At 49.0% G+C, this 18,637-nt stretch overlaps 2 protein-coding genes and 1 pseudogene across 4 annotated transcripts in view; 2 read left to right on the forward strand and 1 right to left on the reverse strand.

The window, feature by feature from the left end:
* LOC120672029 overlaps window positions 1–17,573 on the forward strand; it is a 96,594-nt pseudogene extending 79,021 nt beyond the window's left edge. The window contains exon 4 of the transcript XR_005673938.1: window positions 16,615–17,573. The product of XR_005673938.1 is annotated as an uncharacterized LOC120672029 (transcript). The remainder of the gene's footprint in view (window positions 1–16,614) is intronic.
* On the forward strand, window positions 2,416–3,439 carry LOC120672039 (NAC domain-containing protein 48-like). Its single transcript, XM_039952335.1, has one exon. The coding sequence runs from the start codon at window positions 2,545–2,547 to the stop codon at window positions 3,187–3,189; it is 645 nt and encodes a 214-aa protein (XP_039808269.1). The 5' UTR covers window positions 2,416–2,544; the 3' UTR covers window positions 3,190–3,439.
* On the reverse strand, window positions 8,365–10,836 carry LOC120672036 (F-box/LRR-repeat protein At3g26922-like). Of its 2 annotated transcripts, XM_039952332.1 has the most exons (5): window positions 10,584–10,836; window positions 10,315–10,426; window positions 9,359–10,216; window positions 9,130–9,274; window positions 8,365–8,883 (listed from the first exon to the last, which is right to left on the reverse strand). In XM_039952332.1, exons 2-4 carry the CDS (start codon window positions 10,417–10,419, stop codon window positions 9,203–9,205), a joined length of 1,035 nt encoding a protein of 344 aa, XP_039808266.1. In that variant the 5' UTR covers window positions 10,420–10,426; window positions 10,584–10,836; the 3' UTR covers window positions 8,365–8,883; window positions 9,130–9,202. The 2 variants fall into 2 exon arrangements, with proteins under 2 accessions (XP_039808266.1, XP_039808265.1); XM_039952331.1 differs by having other exon boundaries at window positions 10,315–10,836.
* Window positions 17,574–18,637: the final 1,064 nt, after the last annotated feature.

The following is an 18,637-nucleotide window of genomic DNA, read 5'->3' on the forward strand; positions in this document are numbered from 1 at the left end:
GAAATAACAGATTATAATATTATCATTCTGCTTATGATTCCTTAGTTAAACACAAAGCCAAATACTGAAATATTGCCTTCAGTCTCAAACCATCGCCTGATCCGCTCATCAGTCTGATCCCACTGTATGTCATTCTTTTTAGATAAAAAGCAAAAAACATGATCTTTGCAGAAAAGCTATGCATCACTTACACTGCTATCCCACTCCTGTTGATTAACGTCCAACAGTGTTATGGTATCTATTGGAAGATGTTGGTGACGTGAAAAATTAAATCAAGACAATTGAAGGTAATAAACAAATCCCCCTTCCCTACATTGTATAGATTGCATTGCCTTTAAATGGAACCATTTGCAATCTAGTCCCAGGAGTTAGGACATGCCCTATCCCTATCCTCTTGTCTGACACCCAGTTCTGTCAAATTAGCTAGCAGCAACTAGACCTGGGCAAACATCGGGTCGGGTTCGGGTTCGGGTCGGGTCAAGGTCGGGTCACGGGTCGCATAGGACGGCCCGCGCCCGACCCGTACCTATCACCGGGTCGGGTCGGGTTGGCCCGTGCACCCTGCGCGGGCGTGTCGGGTCGGGTTTTTTTTCGGGTTGGGTCGGGTTTTTTGGCCTTTGGGTCGGGTTTTTCGGGTTGGGTCGGGTTTTGGGTCAAAAATCACGGCCCGTGCCCGGCCCGTTGATTGTTGCGGGTCAAAAAATACGGCCCGCGCCCACCCGCCACGTAGCTCGGGTCGGGTCGGGTCGGGTTTTTTTCGGGCGGGTTGGGTCGGGTTGTTCGGGTCGGGTGACCCATGCCCAGGTCTAGCAGCAACGCAAATTCTAATTTACGTTCTGCTATTTGATATTGCGGAAGGAAGCTTTGTACGAAGTACACAACGAGGGGGTATGAAACCCGAAGCAGTGGTATTTTGGAAGGCAACAGCAGGCGCATCCCACCTACGGTTACCGCGGGCGTCTCCGCCGCGAATGCCGCAATTGCACGCGACCATGGACATGGACCAGAGGTCTGCCGACTGCCGAGGGAAGGGTTCGAAGGTTGGGGGTTGGGTGGATCCACCAGACCACCACGGATGCTGCGTTGTGGATCGGCGAGAGCGCAGCGCTGGCTCTCCACGGCCCACGGGGTCGCCACGAACACGACGGGCGGCATTCAATTCCTAGTGCAGCTGTGCAGGGGCTAGCTTGTTTTGATCATTGAGTGAATTTTCTATATGCATATAGGGAATTTGCTCTTGATCATTTTGGTGTTATTACTGTGTCCTGAGCCCCTGAGTAGGCATGTCCTGAAATTTGGGGCAGTTTTCTTTGCCAGTTGCCACCAAATTTACAACGTCCTAGCCAGGTCGACGCATGTTTGGCATATCCAAATTTTGACTACGAAATTAGAGCATCTTTAGCGTATAAATTTTTAGAGGGTCCAAACTGCCATATCAAGAAGATGCTAAATTTTGAAAATCTCCAGTGTATTGCGCTTCATTTAGCCTAAGATAGGTCCCACAACTTGTTGAAATCATCTCCACCAACTCTATTGCAGAGAACCACCTTGTGGACATGGGCTCAGATAATGCTAGCAGAGCACCGGTGAAAATTTTACTCGAGCGTATGATCAGCTCACTCCTTATCGTAGCACTACCACGAAACGCATGCTATGGACTTTGGTCACCTTGACGAGGCACACGTATTGGAGCACAACTAGAAACTGTTGGCAGAAGAGCATGAGAGTGATTTTCATGATAAATTGAAAGAATAATCACATCGAGTCGTAGAGATGAGCCGCCTCTTTGTACTTTGGCAAGCTGCTGGATGGAAGCGGTCAGCGTGCTGGGCTCGCAAACGCTTTGCTATTCGCGCGGGGCCCATCCGTTTGGGGGAGTCTATTCCCCGCATATGCGACGGGGGAGGAACCCATCGCAGAAGCTTCCGCCGCCGCTCCCCCGCCATCCCCCGCCTCCCCTAGCTCCGGCGCCGCCCCGACGCCTCCGCCGCCGCCAACCCTAACCAAGCTCGTCGTCATCGCGTCGCCGGCTTCTTCTCGCCCCCGCCGCCGGCCCGCCGCCCACCGGAGGTCCTGCCTTGCCCGGCCGGTGGCGCTCCCGCGCCGCCTCGCCCTCCGCCGGCCCAACCGCCGCCGCCGGCCTCCCTTCTATAGCCGGAGAACATAGAGTCATCCTACCCCCGGCAATCCAAACCCTAAAGGCCGCCGCCTCCCTCCACCACCCCCGCCGCCGGCAACCTCGTTGGCGACTGCTCCGCCCACAAACCACCCCTCTCCCTCTCCCCCTCCTCCAGATCGCCGGCAGTCGCTCCACCTCCTCCCCTAGCTTGCTGGCGACAGTAACAGCCCCATTGCCGGAAAATCGCATATGCCGATTTCCCACGTCCATCCGGTACGGGGACCTTAAATAACAAGGCGCGCTGCCCAACCGTGTGCCGACACCACTCCGTCTCCGAATCCGCCTGTCTCTTTCCTCCTCGGCTCCGTCGACTTGCAAAGCAAAGCAAGGCGATTGGGTCGTCGGTTGCAACTTGCAAGGAAAGAATGGAGGAAGAGGAGCTGAAGAATCTGAGCGCCGAGGAGGGACCGGACTACCTGCCGGCCGGCGACCTCGGCGGGTTCGACTTCGACCCGACGGAGGACGAGCTGGTGCTCCACTTCCTCCGCCCGCAGCTGCGCGGGCTCCCGCCGCGCGTGGCGGGCGCCGTGCTGGAGGCGGACCCCTGCGCCGCGGCGCCGTGGGAGCTGCTGGCGCGCTACGGCCTGCGGGAGCAGGGCCACTTCTTCGCGGCGCGCGCGCGAGGGCGAGGGCGCGGGTCCGTGCGGCGCGCCGTGGCGGGCGCCGGCGCCTGGATGCACAGCTCCACCCGCGCCGGGCGGTCAGTGACGGACTTCGGCGTCGTGGTGCGCTGGAGCCGGGTCAGCTTCTGCTTCTACGCGCAGGGGCGGGGCGCCGGCCCCGGGCAGCGGAGCACCGGGTGGGTGATGGAGGAGTACGAGATCACGGACCCGCGGTGCTACCGCCGCTGCGACGAGGAAGGGGAGGAGGACGACTACTGGGTGCTCTGCCGCGTCAGGAAGAGCAGGAGGTCCTCCCCTCCTCCGGCCAAAAACAAAAGGCAGTGGCGCAGGGTCGACGACCTGCAACCGGATTCGACCAAGATCTCCTCACAGCCGCTGCGCGCGTGAGAGTGAGAGCATGAGCCACGAGGTGAGGCGATGAAATGAATAAAGATGCCATTTTACCTTGTTATTATTATTAATCATATCCTCAACCTCCCGCCTGCCTGCCACATGACATGATACATGTGGTCACTTGTGCTCTGTAATAAAACTCTCATTATCTACTAGATAGAGGTTGCAGTAACTAGCAGTGAGGGCATTGCAATGCATCAGTGTATTGCTGGTACCCATGATACAGACTTACAGACTGTTCCCATTCTCTGTTTTTTCAAGAATAGGGCCTTGTTTTGATGCACTCAAAATTTCAAAATTTTATAAAAAATTTCTATCACATAGAATCTTTGAACGCATGCATGAAGTATTAAATATAGCTAAATAAAATTACTAATTACATAGTTTGACTATAATTTGCGAGACGAATTTTTTGAGCCTTGTTAACACATGACGGGATAATAATTACCAAATACAAATGAAAGTGCTACAGTACTTTACACCCAAAACTTTTTGCATCTAAACAAGACCTAGAGTGGACCCTGGTGGAGTAGTACCCGATCATTCATTGACACGACGACCCGGCCGCGTGCTGATCATTGACATGTAGCTGTGTTTGTTTGGCTGTGGCTGGTGGCTGGTGCTGATTTGTTATGAGAGAATAGTACTGCTAACTGGCTGTTAGCTGGTGGCTAGTGCTGATTTAGTCTGAAAGAACAGTACTACTGGTTGGTTGGCTGACAAGACATATAGGAACAGAGCGTTAATATTCCTCTTGCCCGCTGCACTAGCACAACTTGTTGACAGGAAAGAAAAAGGTTTATCTATTAAAAAGTGTTGGGAATCAATCAATCGATTCTGCTTAAAGCAAGCCTGCCATAGCAAGTCTGAGAGTATATAATATTGTTGCATACAAGTGCATGCTTCGATGCTCGGCATCTTCAGCCTTGTTTTAATCTTCTTTTTTTTTTGAAACTAGGCCCTTAATCTCCAGATGGATGTAGCCCACGGGAAACCTGTTGCAGTTGGCTGCAGCATAGGTCTCAACTCTAAAAACAAATGGGCTAGGTCTCAACTCTCATAACAAATGGGCTTGGCCTGGCGTGGGCCGACCTGACCGTGATGGGCTTCAAACTAGGTATACTTACAGGGGCGGTTTTTTTTATATTTTAAAAAAATTAAAATTTCAAAAATATATGTCGGTTTTGGAAAATTTCAAAAATATACCCCGGTCGCCCTATGGGGAGGCGACAGGGCTCAAATGTAATTTTTTTTTCTTCAAATTTGCTACGAAGTCCCTGGAGAAAAAAAAGAGGGGGGCCTGTCGCCCCCCCCCCCCAACGGGCGACAGGCCCCTGTCGCCCACCCCAGGGGCGACAGGCCAGTGGGCCCGCCAGGGGGGCCGGTCGCCCCTCCTGCGGGCGACAGGGGGGGGCCTGTAGCCCCCCCCCCCACGGGCGACCGGGTCAGGCCGCCTATATAAGGCCTCCCCCTCATTCCCTCCTCTCATTTGACCTCAAAAAATCCAAAAAAATCCAGAAAAAAGAGAGGGGTGAGAAGAAGGAAAGCGGCGAAGCTCTGCCGAATTCCGCACTTGTGATCTACCGATAACTTTCGTATAAATTCGTTGATATTGTATAACAATTTAATTTAATTAGCAGATTAGCTGAATTAGATTTGGTGCTTTAGAACACTGGTTTAGTATTACAATTTGAGTACTATTACAGACTTTTTCAAATAAAATAATTATACATTAGAATAGAATTATGATAGTACCTTATTGATATTGCAGTATAAGCTAATAGAATTATAACAGTACCTATATTTTCACGCATCGATTTGGTATACGATATGTGCATTGCTTAAATTATGGTTTGTTATTTGGCGCACCACACTATAGCGCCAATGTCTTCGTCAGGATCAACCTACATTCCGTGGAGCAAGTGTAAAGCCACCGTACCCAAAGAAATTGATGTGCCAATGTGCTTCTTCGGGTCGTTATGCAAGTTCATGCAATCTGAGGTTTTAGGAGATGACTACGGCATGAGGTTCTTTATGTGTGAGAACTACGAATATGATCCACCTAAGCGATATGGCAAAGACCGGGCCAAGGTAGCAGGACAACATACGCTATTTTTCTATATGACCTAACATTGAGTTATGATTCTAACTTGTGTTGGACAAAGTCTCCTCCGCCTCTTTGTGATTTTATGCAGTGGTTCGACACCGTGCAGTCGCAGCAGTCAAAGGACATTGTGGAACAAAAAGCAAGATGGGCTGCAGAACGTTGGCGCCGAATGAAGCACGAGGAGCAGTAAGAGGAGAAGCGCAACAAAGAGCAAGAAGAGATCCGCAAGAGGATGGAGGAGGTGGATCGTAAGGCGGCGGCCGAACGTGAAGCTGACAGGGAGAGAAAGCGAGAGAGGGCACGCCGTGCGAAGGAAGCCGGGCCCGAAGTAATTAGGAAGTGCAAATATCCTAGGTGCACTCAGTAGAGTAGTACCATGTAATCCCGGCATTTTACATTCCATAAGGCATGGTAGGTTTAGATGCAACAAGAAATTATCTTGTCGCGTGCACATGCCACTGCAATTAGTTGTTTATGTTTTAAATTGAGAGCTTAACTCTGTGTGTTGTAGCCTTTACCATTAATTTGCAGTTGTAGCCGGGAGTCTATGAAATCTTTGAACTTTTTCTTAATATTTTCGGAGCTTTTCATGTCACTAGAATACTAAAAACACACATTAATATAACGATAATAATTAAGAACTAAGAAATACATCAGGGTCTGCTGCTAAAAAGCTCGAATAGCTCGAGATAGGAACCATAGTGTATCTAGCTGCGAGTACGAGATCACAGGTTGCCACTGCTCAGCACGGCGATCACGGGTTTCCCAAATGTCGCATTCTTTGCCCAGACATACGTGACAAAAGACGACAACCCAATAGCAGTGCTCTTCCAACATTTCAAAAAGATGTGACAACACGGCAACCACACCAGCTCACCTTCAAAGCAGTCTCTCTGGCGAGGACGACAGACCTGTCATTCTACATCGAATGTCTGTGGCGTGTAGTGGGGAAGGCGGCATCTAGGCGCGATCGACCGAGCGGCAGTAATGCAGTGCTGTGAATCTGCATGCACAGAGATGCATTGAGTAGTCATTTCGAGAATCCAATCTAGCATTTTCAGTGTTAGGTCAGCTAGCCTCTTCACTGTGTTGTCATGTAGGTTTTTTAGGTGCATTTACACTCCACACTCCGGGTATCAGACCTTTGTGCGCCTATAAATACTCCCAAGTTTGTGAACTCCCAGCACAACTCAAACATCAAACCTCATTGTATACCCAATGTCTGGAGGTGGGTCTAGCGGGAAGAATTACTATGGTTTTGGGAAAGGAAAAGGGGAAGAAAGGGAGACCCCATAATATGGGAGGGGCCTCTTGGACCTGATTCCTTTCCGAAACCAGTGTTTGAGTTTCCGCCACAGCACAAGAGTGAATTTACCAATGAAACTCCTCTTCGACAATACGATAACCGTAGAGAACCGTGACCAAAATGCAGACATGGTGAGGACTGCTTAGTGCAGATGTGCACCGACGGGATGGATTGCGGTCGGCGTTTCTTTAAATGTCCACACGCATGGGTAATACTTGGTTGTTGCATTTCTTTATTTTCAATGAGACACCTTACATGGAATTTGTTTTGCAGTCTTCCGATGCTCCAGAAAACTGTGGTTTTACTAGGTGGGTAGATCCTGCACCAATTAATTCTGTTCAGGAGTTCATCGAGTACCTGCAGATAAAGATCTTTGATCTGGAATGTAAGGTGAACCATTATGAGGAAGTGAGCGTGGGTAACAAAGACGACGAAGTTGATGATACCAGCAATGCAGCCGGTTCACAGGATGAACCATGCACTATTCCTTACTGCAACTGCACTTGTCACAAGAAGAAGGGCCATGCGCCTCCGGCACCACCGCCTGCACCACCTGCAATGGGTGGATACTGCGGAGAAGGCTCAACGCAGTTTGCTACGTGGGGGTACGGCTACTAGGACTACCCTAGTGCTAGTGACATGCTGCATCATTGTGTTTATTCTGTTTTTTTAAATTACCTAAGGCATGTTATGTTAGTCCGGAATCTGTTTACCGTAGTTTGCAACGGGTTCTGACATGCCACTGCATGTGTGATGTGTGTTTCATTATCGTTGTATTATGATGTAAAATTTGGTGGTTCACGTTACGTAATGCATTTCTTAGTTCTTATTTCTTATCGTTATATTAATTACATGTGTGCTTTTAAGTTACCTGTAGATCAGGAGTACACAATTCGGCAGAGCTTCGCCGCTTTTCTTCTCATCACCCCTCTCTTTTTTTCTGAATTTTTAGGCTCAAATGACAAAGGGAATGGCGGCGAATGGTGGCCAGGGTTTAAGTGTGTTTGCTTGGACTATGCTATTTCTGAATAATATTTTCTATTTCATAGGAAATCTTGGTCCCTTATTTATAGTTCTAGCATTAACAGATCTGGAATTAGGTGTAGCTATATCACAAGCTCATGTTTCTACGATCTCAATTTGTATTTACTTGAATGATGCTACAAATCTCCATCAAAATGAGTAATTTCATAATTGCACCTTTCGAACATTGATATTGTAAAAATTCTGTGTAAAGCCATCATTGTCAGAAGGGAGCAGGAGATACACAACTCCTTTAGATATCAAAAGTTGCATAATAATCTGACAAGTAAAGAACTACATATGAAAAAAAAGCATCACTGTAGTGAATTTTCGAAAAAAGAAAAGAACGGAAGCAATTGTTCCAATTTGCATCAGTATTGACACAGGGGACCCTGTCGCCCCCCCAACGGGCGACAGGGGCATGTCGCCCGTTGGGGGGGCGACAGACCCCCCTCTTTTTTTTTTCTCCAGTGACTTCGTTGCAAATTTGAAGAAAAAAAAATTACATTTGAGCCCTGTCGCCCCCCATAGGGCGACCGGGGTATATTTTTGAAATTTTCCAAAACCGACATATATTTTTGAAATTTTACTTTTTTTAAATATAAAAAAGAAAAAACCGCCTTACAGGGCGAGGAAGCTTGGTGGGCTGTTTGTCATGTAATGTTCCAGATCGAAGTAAGTAAAACCTGTTTGCTGGGTAATATTTGACCAGTATCACTTCTGACAGCAGAAATGGAAGTAAATAATGGCTTCATCAAAGCAAAACATGCCTTGTTTTGACATCGTGCTAGGTCCACGATGCGGCAGCTAATAAATCATAATGATAAAACTTAATTTAAACAAACGCTACAACATAAACTTACCATACAACTACATTGCCTTTTGCAAACAAAGTAAACAAGTTACACAAAAGCTGCCAACCATCTGGCCGAGCTTCCATGTCAAGCACATTGTCTTACATCATAGTAACCTTTGTATTCTCTGATGTTCTTCCCTCAAGGTGTCTCCTGACAATGTCCAGTGCCTCGGATCTCGATTGCCTTTCGTACTCTTCGTCCAAACCAAAGTGATTAACTCGATCGATAGTCAAAGCCTCCAGGTTAGGGGCATTCTCTACGATGTGCATCAACAATTCAACTTGACCCGTGCACCCTGCAAATCCTGTGATGCTCAGGTTCTTTAGATGGTTATGTGTATTCCTTGGAAGACTCCTGATAGGCTCTGGGCAATGTGGCAAGGCACAGATTGAAAACTGCAACATTTTGGGAGAGAGAAAAAAAAGATATGTCAACAACAGTTATAATCCAATGGTAGCCAACTCTGAAACAATACAACACATAGTAGTCGGTGCTAAACTGCTAAAGTTGTGTACGTACGCAGTTTGATTGTTAAATAATTTAGAAGATACATTCATTAACATTTATAAATGTCAGTAATGAAGTTTGAAATATATGACAACTAACTACTAGGCAAGGAAGTAACCCATGAGAATACTCACATGTATCTCTAATTTCTCGATGAAAGGAGCAGCTCTCAAGATTGAGGCCAACCACAGAAGGTTACTGAGATCTTCAACCAGCACAAAAAACTTCAGTTGTAGATACTTCAGCTGACGAAACTTGGAACTGTCTCCTTGAACACGTCTGAAGGATGGAAAACCAAACATGGGTCACCAAAACAGAAAAAAATGAGAAAACAACTCAAAGATACAAGTTGTTGAAACAAACCTTAAGTGGCAAGGATGAATGCAAAATTAGATTCTGCACGCTTGGCAGCAAGTTGGGTAGCGCATTCAGCGCAAACTCAAGAGTCGCCTTGCCAGAATAATAGAGCCTAGCATCTTTCACTGCCAAAGCATGACCGAGGTGAAAAGGAATCCAGCGCCCACAGTATACAAAAGTCTGCAGGATCATGGCATTGAATTCTATCCCACTTATATCACAGTACGCGACATGCAAGTATAGCAGACGGGGCAACGGACGAACCACCTTCAGTTCAGCATAATCCAAATGGCATCTAACTATACTCAGCCATTCAAGATTGAAGCAGTTTGACAACATATCTTGAATGTCCTCACGAGTGACACGCAACACATGCAAATCAAGCTTCTTAAGGTTGGGAAAACCACAGAAGTTGGAAGGTGATTCCAAAGACACAAAGCTAAGCTGCAGCTGTTGCAGACGAAATATGCTTTCGCCATCAAATAACTCTAGGGGGAATCTGTACCGATCAGGACGGAGTCCAAACTTGGCCGGCAGTAAGTCAAGAGCTAGACTCTTTGTTCGTGATGACAAAGCAAAGTTAACCCAATCATCGAGATGTTCAGATAGCGTGGCGTCAAATTCAAACTTAACGCCAAGCTCTTCAACCACCTTGCCACTGTACTGTTTCAGGACTCCATTGACGTTGTCAATGAACTTCTGTGTATAGTGCTGTGTACCAGTCACATCTTCAGTGCACATTGTGTTACCATCAAATCTGAGTTTGGGGCAAACTGTCCAGATGTGTTTCCAATTGTTTGATAGAACACTAGTTCTTACAATTTCCTTTGGTGGCAATTTTGATAAGATTGGGCCTACCACATCCTGCAGTGAAGGAAAAGAAACAATCAATTCCATATGTTGTTAGTAAAAACTCCTGAGTATGTATATATCCATAAACAGAATGCTAAGTCAGTATATACCTCGGGAAGGTCAAGAAACTTTATTTTTGAACTCCATTGTCTGAAGATGGGCTTCTTATGACAGAGCTTAAGTCTTTTTCTACTGCACATTAGATGGCCTTCCATTTTGGTTCTGCAAGAAAGAATGTCATGTGATGAAATATAAACATACTGTTGTATTCATAGCATAACCATAACACTCCCCTTTTTGTTTGATTTTATATACATTTGGATGCATAGGGGTAAACACCAAAGCCTCGGTGCGGAGAGAGGCAGAGAGTTTTTACTACCTGTTAACTTTATCGACGGTGGCACAACATACATAACGCTGTCAGAGACGCGATCCTGCCTAGCACGGACAAATATGAAGCCAGCAGCGCTGCTCGGCGACTCGGAGTAGTACTCCGATTCTTGGCAGGCTAATCGGAAACAAGTTGCTGGGATCCCGATCTCCAGACCGAGATGGAGACGGATCTCCCGTCGGGGACTCAAAGGCAGTGTGCTAGGGGATTGGAGGGGGGGGGGGGGGGGGGTTACGGAAGAACGCGGCGGCGGCGGCGGCGGCGGCGTGAGAGACGGGCAGCTTCGGGCCAAACGGCTCCGGCGGCCCGGCCGTTCTCTCTCTGTGAGTGGAATGTTTTCAATTAAGCCCTTCTAGATACTACTAGTAGAAGTAGAGACCCTCATAAAAACATACTACTACAAAAATAGACCCGAGCAACTCCAGCAGACCCTCTATTAAACCTCATATCTCAAATTCAAAGTGTGAAATCAAGGAAAACAACTCCAGCAGGCTCTCTACTTCAGTCTCTAAACTAGAGAGGCCTTCAAATCTCCCCCTCCACCCCTTAGGCTTTGGGGGTCTCTAGGGAGCCCTCCACCCGTGGATCCTACTCACCAGCCCCTCTAGACTTGGACGAGAGCTCAAATATGAGGGATTCTGCTGGAGTTGAATGTATTATTTGGAGGGTATGAGATAGAGACCAGCCCCCAAAAGATATATGAGGGCTGTGATTTGGGGCTATTGCTATGAGAGATTCTGCTGGAGTTGGATGTATTATTTAGAGAGTATGAGATGGGAATCAGCCCCTAAAAAATATATGAAGATTGTGATTTGGGACTATTGTTGGAGATGCTCTTGCCGAAAGCACAAAACGCCTAGCGTAACACACCTGCACCTGCACCCGCACCCCTCTCGCCCTCGGGCATTGTCTGTCTCACAGAACGTTGCGTGGAGAAGCAAGTCGACATGGGAACATGGACTCTGGCGTCATAAACGATCACACGTCTAGCTACGAGCCTACAACGTACAGGACTGTAAAGTTAATTATGGTAAAAAATTAGACAGCTTACGGATATTTGTACTTTCAAATTAAAATAATCGAAAATTCAGACCGAATCAAACAGTCGCCGTCCACCCCGTAGATTAGATTAGATCCCCAGCAAACGCGAGCGATCACGTGCGAGCGCGTCGATCACCAAGAAATTATCAAGTACTGATACTTTTGCCGACAAATTCAAGAGATCAGCCAAATATGTGGGCAAATGCACTCCATTGATACAACTAAATTTTCAAGGGAACGTATTGGCTTCAACGATGCATGCAATTACAACCAATGACGATATAAAGAAGATGGTGATCCAGGCATGTCAGCCAGTAGAGATAAAGAGGCTCTTCATTTTTATTTTTATTTTTGCCTTCCATGGTTGAAAGTTTAGTCTACGGACTCGGTTGTGATACTTTACTTTCTTTGTTTATAACCTGGTTCGGTAGTAGTGTTGATCTAGCTACTACGTGTAAGAATGTGTGGACCGATTTTCTTTTAACAAGAGGGATGAAGCTGGAACTCTTTCCATTTTCTAAAAAAGGTCACAGACTCACGGAGAAAGAAAGAAGGTAAAACGCTCTTCCTGACTTCCTCAAGACCATGCATGTTCCTCATAATCCGTTTCGTGCCGCAGGTTTTGAATAAGGTTAGCATATGTTGCAGTTTCATATAAGAATTAGCATGCATATCGTAAACAATTTCTATTCCAAATCATGTACATACACACTGTGCCATGTGTACTAGCTAATCTTCTGCTAATAATAAGAAATCTTGCTCAAACTTCAAATTCGTCTATAATACGCATGCATCTCCGTTTGCGCGGGGCTCAACTTCTAGCTTCACATTAGATACAGAGTTTATAGATTAAAATAAAAATGATCTAAATATGTATGACCGTATGGTACTCCCCAATGCCGCAATGGATCGAGCAGCAAACTCAGTATGATGAAACTTGTTTGTTAAATAACTAGAACATCAAAAACAGGATCAGATCACAAGGAGTACGTGAATCAAGATGCCTATCAGTAGACAACAAAGCATACCGAGACAAAACGTTAATTAAGAAACCACCACTGTCAATCTGTTGCATTACTTTTTAAACCCGGTCTACAACTGCTTTTTATCCTGGTTCCTTAACTGGGATTGGCCGTCCGGGATAAATACGTGCATCTCTTTTGTCCCGGAAGCTATGGAACCGGGACAAATGCTAATTTTTGCGAACAAAAAAAAAATTAGGTCGCTAGCGCCCGCGTACGGGAGCCAGCTTCTCCAAATTCAAAATCAATTACAATCACAAATCAATCATTCACAAAATCAATTATCACAACTACAAACGATTTTTTCACAAATTAATCCGTTCACATATACATATTTGACAAAAAACAAGAACAGCAGCGCCTACCGCCTGGATCTGGCGGCGCCATCCCCGCCGGCGTGACCGAGCAGAGCTGCTGCCACCACGAGGGCCTGGCCGGGGTGCGGACCCAAGCCGACCCCACCGGGGCCTGGACGCGCCGGCAACCGCCCCCGCCGGGCTGAGCAGCCCCCGCCGGGCCTGGCCGCGGCGCGGACCCGCGCTGGCAACCGCCCCCGCCGAGCCGAGCAGCCCCCGCCGGGCCGAGTTGTTGCCGCCACCGGGGCCTGGCCGCGGCGCGGACCCGCGCCGGCGACACCAGTGGGTTGGAGGCGCTCCAACGGGCCCGAGCCACCCTGGCCGGTGCCCGTGCCTTGGCTGCGCCCTGGCTGCGGCTCGCCGGCCCCGCCCACACCGGGGGGGAGCTGAGGGCCGGAGGGAGGGAGGAGAGAAGGCAGCTGAGGAAGGGGGCGAGACTGCGGGAGGAAGAAGATAAGGCAGAGGGAGAGGAGAGGGAGAGAAATGAGAGGAGAGGAGCCAGCGACTTGGAAAATATCGGGAGAGAGACGTCGGTCGTTTTTTTGTCCCGGGTGTTGGCTCCACCCGGGACAAAAAGGCTCCCTTTTGTCCCGGTTGGAGCCACCACCCGGGACAAAAGGCCCATTTTTTCTCTCGGTTGATGTCTCCAACCGAGACAAAAGGCACATGTCCTCCCGCTGGCCCGGCTAGCCATTGGACCCGGGACAAAAGCCACCTATTGTCCCGGGTCCAAAGGCAGTCGGGGCAAATGGCCTGGAACAAAGGCCTATTCTATAGTAGTGCATGTTACGTAGCTAATTTAGGACAATAAAATTACAGGGCAACACGGGACTACATAAAACAGGCCGTCGCAATATTAGCAACCACCTACATCCAGTCATACACTGCAATAATATAATCTGGCACAACTTCCTTTTCGAGCACTTCAACTTACATCATAACAATTTTTGTATTTTGTGATACTCTCCCATCAAGGTGTATTCTGGCAATATCCAATGCCTTCAATCTTATTCGTCTTTCATACTCTCCATCATTACCAATTTGATCAGCTCGATCAATGGTTAAAACCTCCAGGTTAGGGGATTTTTCCACAATGTACACCAAAAATTCAACTTGGCCGGTGCACCCAGCAAATCCCGTGATAGACAACTCCTTCAGACAACTATATGTACATTGTGCAAGCCTCTAGATAAGCTCTGAGCAATGCAACAAGGCACAGATTGTAAACTGCAACATTAGGGAGAAAATGGAAGGCATGTTATTAAGCAGGGTTCTAATCAAGGATCAGCAACATTGAATCACAATCCATGCATTATGGTAGCTGCTAGTTATCAAGTTTGTGGTCATGCCCTGTTCAGTATTCAGTTATGAAACAATTGTGACAAAGTTTTTTTTGCACTAGGTAAGGCCAACAGAGGGGCCCATCAGTGCTACCATGGCGACCTGGGACGCGCCGCAGATGGGCCGTGCGCCCGTGCCCCAGCGTGCAAGCACCCGGGTTCGAGCCTGAGCGGGTGCGCTCCTCACTAGGAACGCATCAACTGAGCTACGCTCGGCTTGCAATTGTGACCAAATATTTATTTAATGTAATCCTTTATCGTGACAACTAAGCAAGGATAATCCAGGAGAGTACTCACATTTATATTTAAGGTTTCAATGAAAGGAGCAGCACTCAAGAAAGAGGCCAAGCACAGAAGATTATTGAGATCTTCGGGGCACACGATAAAGCTCAGTTGTAGATACTTCAGCTGAGAAAACTTGGAGATGTTTCCTTGTATCAAGGGAATCTGAAGGGTGGAAAACAAAAATTAGGATCATTACAAGAGAAAAATTGTTATAGATAACATCAAATATTAGTAATAATTTTTAAGGCACGGACCTTAATTGACAAGATAGAATGCAAAATTAGATTCTGCACGCTTGGCAGCAAGTTGGGAAGTGAGGTCAGAGCAAACTCAAGAGTCATCTTGCCAATAAAATCGAGGCTAGCATCTTTCAGTGCCAAAGCAGGACCGAGGTGAAAAAGGAATCGAGCGTCCCCTGTATACAAAAGTCTGCAGATTCACGGCAATGAATTCTATCCCGCTTATATCACAGTACGTGACATGCAAGTATAGCAGACGGGGCAACGGACGAACCACCTTCAGTTGAGCACCATCTAAATGGCATCTAACTATACTCAACCATTCAAGATTAAAGCAGTTTGACAGCATATCTTGAAGGTCTGCACGAGTGACACGCAACACATGCAAATCGAGCTTCTTTAGGTTGGGAAAACTGCAGAAGTTGGAAGGTGATTCAAAAGACACAAAGCTAAGCTGCAGATGCTGTAGACGGAATATGCTTTCACCATCAAATAACTCTAGGGGAAATCTGTACCGATCAGGACGGAGCCAAAACTTGGCTGGCAGTAAGTCAAGAGCTAGATTCTTTGTTCGTGATGATAAAGCAAAGTTGACCCAATCATCGAGATGTTCAGCTAGCGTGGCGTCAAATTCAAACTTGACGTCAAGCTCTCGAACCACCCTGCCACGATACTGTTTCAAGATTGCATTGACATTGTCAACAAACTTCTGACTATGGTGCTGTGTTCCAGCCACATCTTTGCCACACATTGTGATGCCATCAAATCTGAGGTTGGGGCAAACTGTCCATATGTGTTTCCAATTGTTTGATAGAACACTAGTTCTTACAATTTCCTTTGGTGGCAATTTTGATAAAATCAAGCCTAGCACATCCTGCGATAGAAGGAAAACTGGGAATTAATTTCACAGATGGATTGCTCTAGTCTTAACTCCTAAGTCGATAAATATCATCTATCAGCAACCAGAATGGTACAGATGTTATACCTCGGGGAGGTCTGAAAATTGGACCTTTGAACTCCTGTGTCCACAGATGGGCTTATGGAAGCGCTTCAGTCTTTTTCTTCTGCATACCAGATAGTGTTCCATTTTGATTCTGCAAAATTAAGATGCCATGTGAAGTATAACTCTTAGATCTCGGGATAAACCAACGCATTGGTGAGGGATAAGGGGAGACAAAGAGAGTTTACCAACTGAAGTTCTTTGACGGCAGCAGAGTCTCACGTTCCTTTGGAAACGAAAGTAAAAGAGAGAGTTATATGAACCTGGCTCGCACCAACAGCGCTAAGCCGCCTGGAAGTAGAACTCCGATTCTTCGTTGCGGAGTCGAAGCCGGACAACGATTCCGTACCGTCCCCCCCGCGGCCCGCTGCCTCCGAAAATCGGACAAACTGAGAGTGAACACTGAACCGGAAACAAAATCGGAGACGGAGGTATATGCATTCTGTTTCTGCAGTGCAGCTAGACAGCTAGTACTCGCTTGTTCAGTTGCTCACATGATGCGTAACCGGCAGACCCAGGGCCCGGCGACCCTCACTCGGGCTCCCTTGCTATACGTGCAACAAGCTAATGCTAGCACATTGCATCTCCATCGATCTCTGTGCAACTGCAAAATGGGAGGTACTGTGGGTTTTCGTCCCTTTTTTATTCACCATCTGTTGATCAAGCTAAGAAAAAAAGAAGAAGCTTACTTGTTGATCCGATCCGATCCGATCCGTCTTGGGCGGGCCGCATACAGGCGCGCACGGTGTCTGCTACGGCGTCACGGGCGACAACCTGCCATCGCGTGCGGAAGTGGTGCAGCTCTACAAGTCCCGCAACATCCACGCCATGCGCATCTTCCGGCCGGACCAGGAGACCCTCGCCGCCATGCGCGGCAGCGGCATCGGCCTCATCCTCGGCGTGGACGGCGTCGGCGCGGTCCGCGCCCTCGCCAACAGCGGCGCCGCCGCCATCGTCTGAGTCCACGACAACGTGCGGGCCTACTACCCGGACGTCCTCATCCGGTACATCGCCGTCGGCAACGAGGTCCCCGCCGGCGACGCGGCGCTCGTCGTCCTCCCGGCCATGCGGAACGTGCACGCCGCCCTCGTGGCGGCCGGCCTCTCCAGCAGCATCAAGGTGTCCACGGCGGTCAGAATGGACGTGATCGCCGACTCCTACCTGCCCCCGTCGCGCGGCGTCTTCAGCCACGACGTGCAGCGGCACATGGTGGCCGTCGCGCGGTTCCTGGCCGACACCGGCGCGCCGCTGCTGGCGAACGTGTACCCCTACTTCGCCCACAGGGACAACCCGCGCGACATCAGCCTCAGCTACGCGGCGTTCCGGCCGGGCACCACCGTGAGGGACAGCGGCACCGGGCTGACGTACACGAACCTGTTGGACGCCATGGTGGACGCCATCTACGCGGCGCTGGAGAAAGCCGGGGCGCCGAACGTCAGGGTCGTCGTGTCGGAGACCGGGTGACCGTCCGGCGGGTTCGCGGCGACCGTGGTCCGTGGACAACGCGCGCAGGTACAACCAGGCCGCCATCGACCACGTCCGGCGGGGCACGCCCAAGAGGCCCGGGGTGCTGGAGACGTACGTGTTCGCCATGTTCAACGAGAACCAGAAGCCGGGGGATCGAACGGAGAAAAACTTTGGGCTCTTCTCTACCCGGACATGCAGCCTGTCTACCCGATCACCTTCCCAAATTAACATGATCCGGTTTCAGTGTGATCGATGAGGCAGCTTTGTCATCAAGAAAAAATAAACTCATATAACTAGTCAATAAATCTATACTTTACTCGAAGACTTGAACTAGTAGAGTGATTTATTATAAAGTCTATAACAAAACCTGAACAACTGAATTATGCTCGACTTGTGCTCGTCTTCGTCAATTTCTTTTGAACTTAGTGGCAGAAGAGGTTTAAAAGGCACAACTCGGGGCGACTCGGGCGGCGCCCCAGCCCCACCGCCGCCGCCACCCTCTAGGCCTCCTCTCCACCTTGCCGCCGCCGAAGCAGGGCACCGGAAGCCTGTGTGCCTGTTAGGAAGGCGGCAGCGGTGCTTCTCCCTTCTTCCGGGGTGCGCTCGCCCCCGGATTTCGGCGCGCCGGCGCTGGATTTGTTGGGCGGCGGCGGCGACCCAGGGTGGCGGATCCGGCATCCTGGGGACCGGATCCGGCGCCCCCAGGGCCGGATCTACGCGGCGGCGCGGGTGCTGGGGTGCGCGCGGAGGTGCACGGCGAGGGCGGCCGCCTTATGCCATTGGCGACGCGGTGGGCCTCGGCGCCGAGGAGGTGGTGCGGTGGTGGCGGCGTGGTGCTGTGTGCGTTGTGGGCTGCTCCCGCGCGGCGGAGGAGGAGAAGGGGGGCTGCCCGGCGAGAAGAGACTCGGCGCCGGCCTCCGCCGAGGGTGCACGGCTCTCCTGGCCGCCCTTGGCGCGGTTGCGCGCGGGCGGCGCGTCGCCGCGACGTGCGGATGTGCTTTGGGGTTGCAGGAGGTGGACGCGCGCAGGAGGCGGCGTGCCTCTGGTTTAGAGTACCTCTGTGCTGTGCCCCCCAGGTTGTCCAAGATGTAATCATGTGGAGCATATATATTGCTCAGTGTTTGGATTATACGATGTACCATGTTATCTCTTCCGTTGTTTTTTATTTGCATGGAAATCAACTGAATAAGATGAGATTTGGTCATCTCTGGTGAAACCTCTGCCGTGCTGCCACAACGTTAAATTAGGCTTTTGGATAATATGAATCATATTATATGATGAAATGTTCTGTA

Source organism: Panicum virgatum, chromosome 5N, assembly GCF_016808335.1.
Source record: "Panicum virgatum strain AP13 chromosome 5N, P.virgatum_v5, whole genome shotgun sequence".
Classification (NCBI taxonomy): domain Eukaryota; kingdom Viridiplantae; phylum Streptophyta; class Magnoliopsida; order Poales; family Poaceae; genus Panicum; species Panicum virgatum.

Excerpts from the sequence above, each read along its gene's own strand:
- LOC120672039 (XM_039952335.1), top strand. The coding sequence starts at position 2,545 with ATGGAGGAAGAGGAGCTGAAGAATCTGAGCGCCGAGGAGGGACCGGAC.
- LOC120672036 (XM_039952332.1), bottom strand. The coding sequence starts at position 10,419 with ATGGAAGGCCATCTAATGTGCAGTAGAAAAAGACTTAAGCTCTGTCAT. Across the intron at positions 10,217-10,314 it reads AGTTTCTTGACCTTCCCGAG|GATGTGGTAGGCCCAATCTT; the intron begins GTATATACTGAC and ends CCTTCACTGCAG. Across the intron at positions 9,275-9,358 it reads ATTCATCCTTGCCACTTAAG|ACGTGTTCAAGGAGACAGTT; the intron begins GTTTGTTTCAAC and ends TCCATCCTTCAG.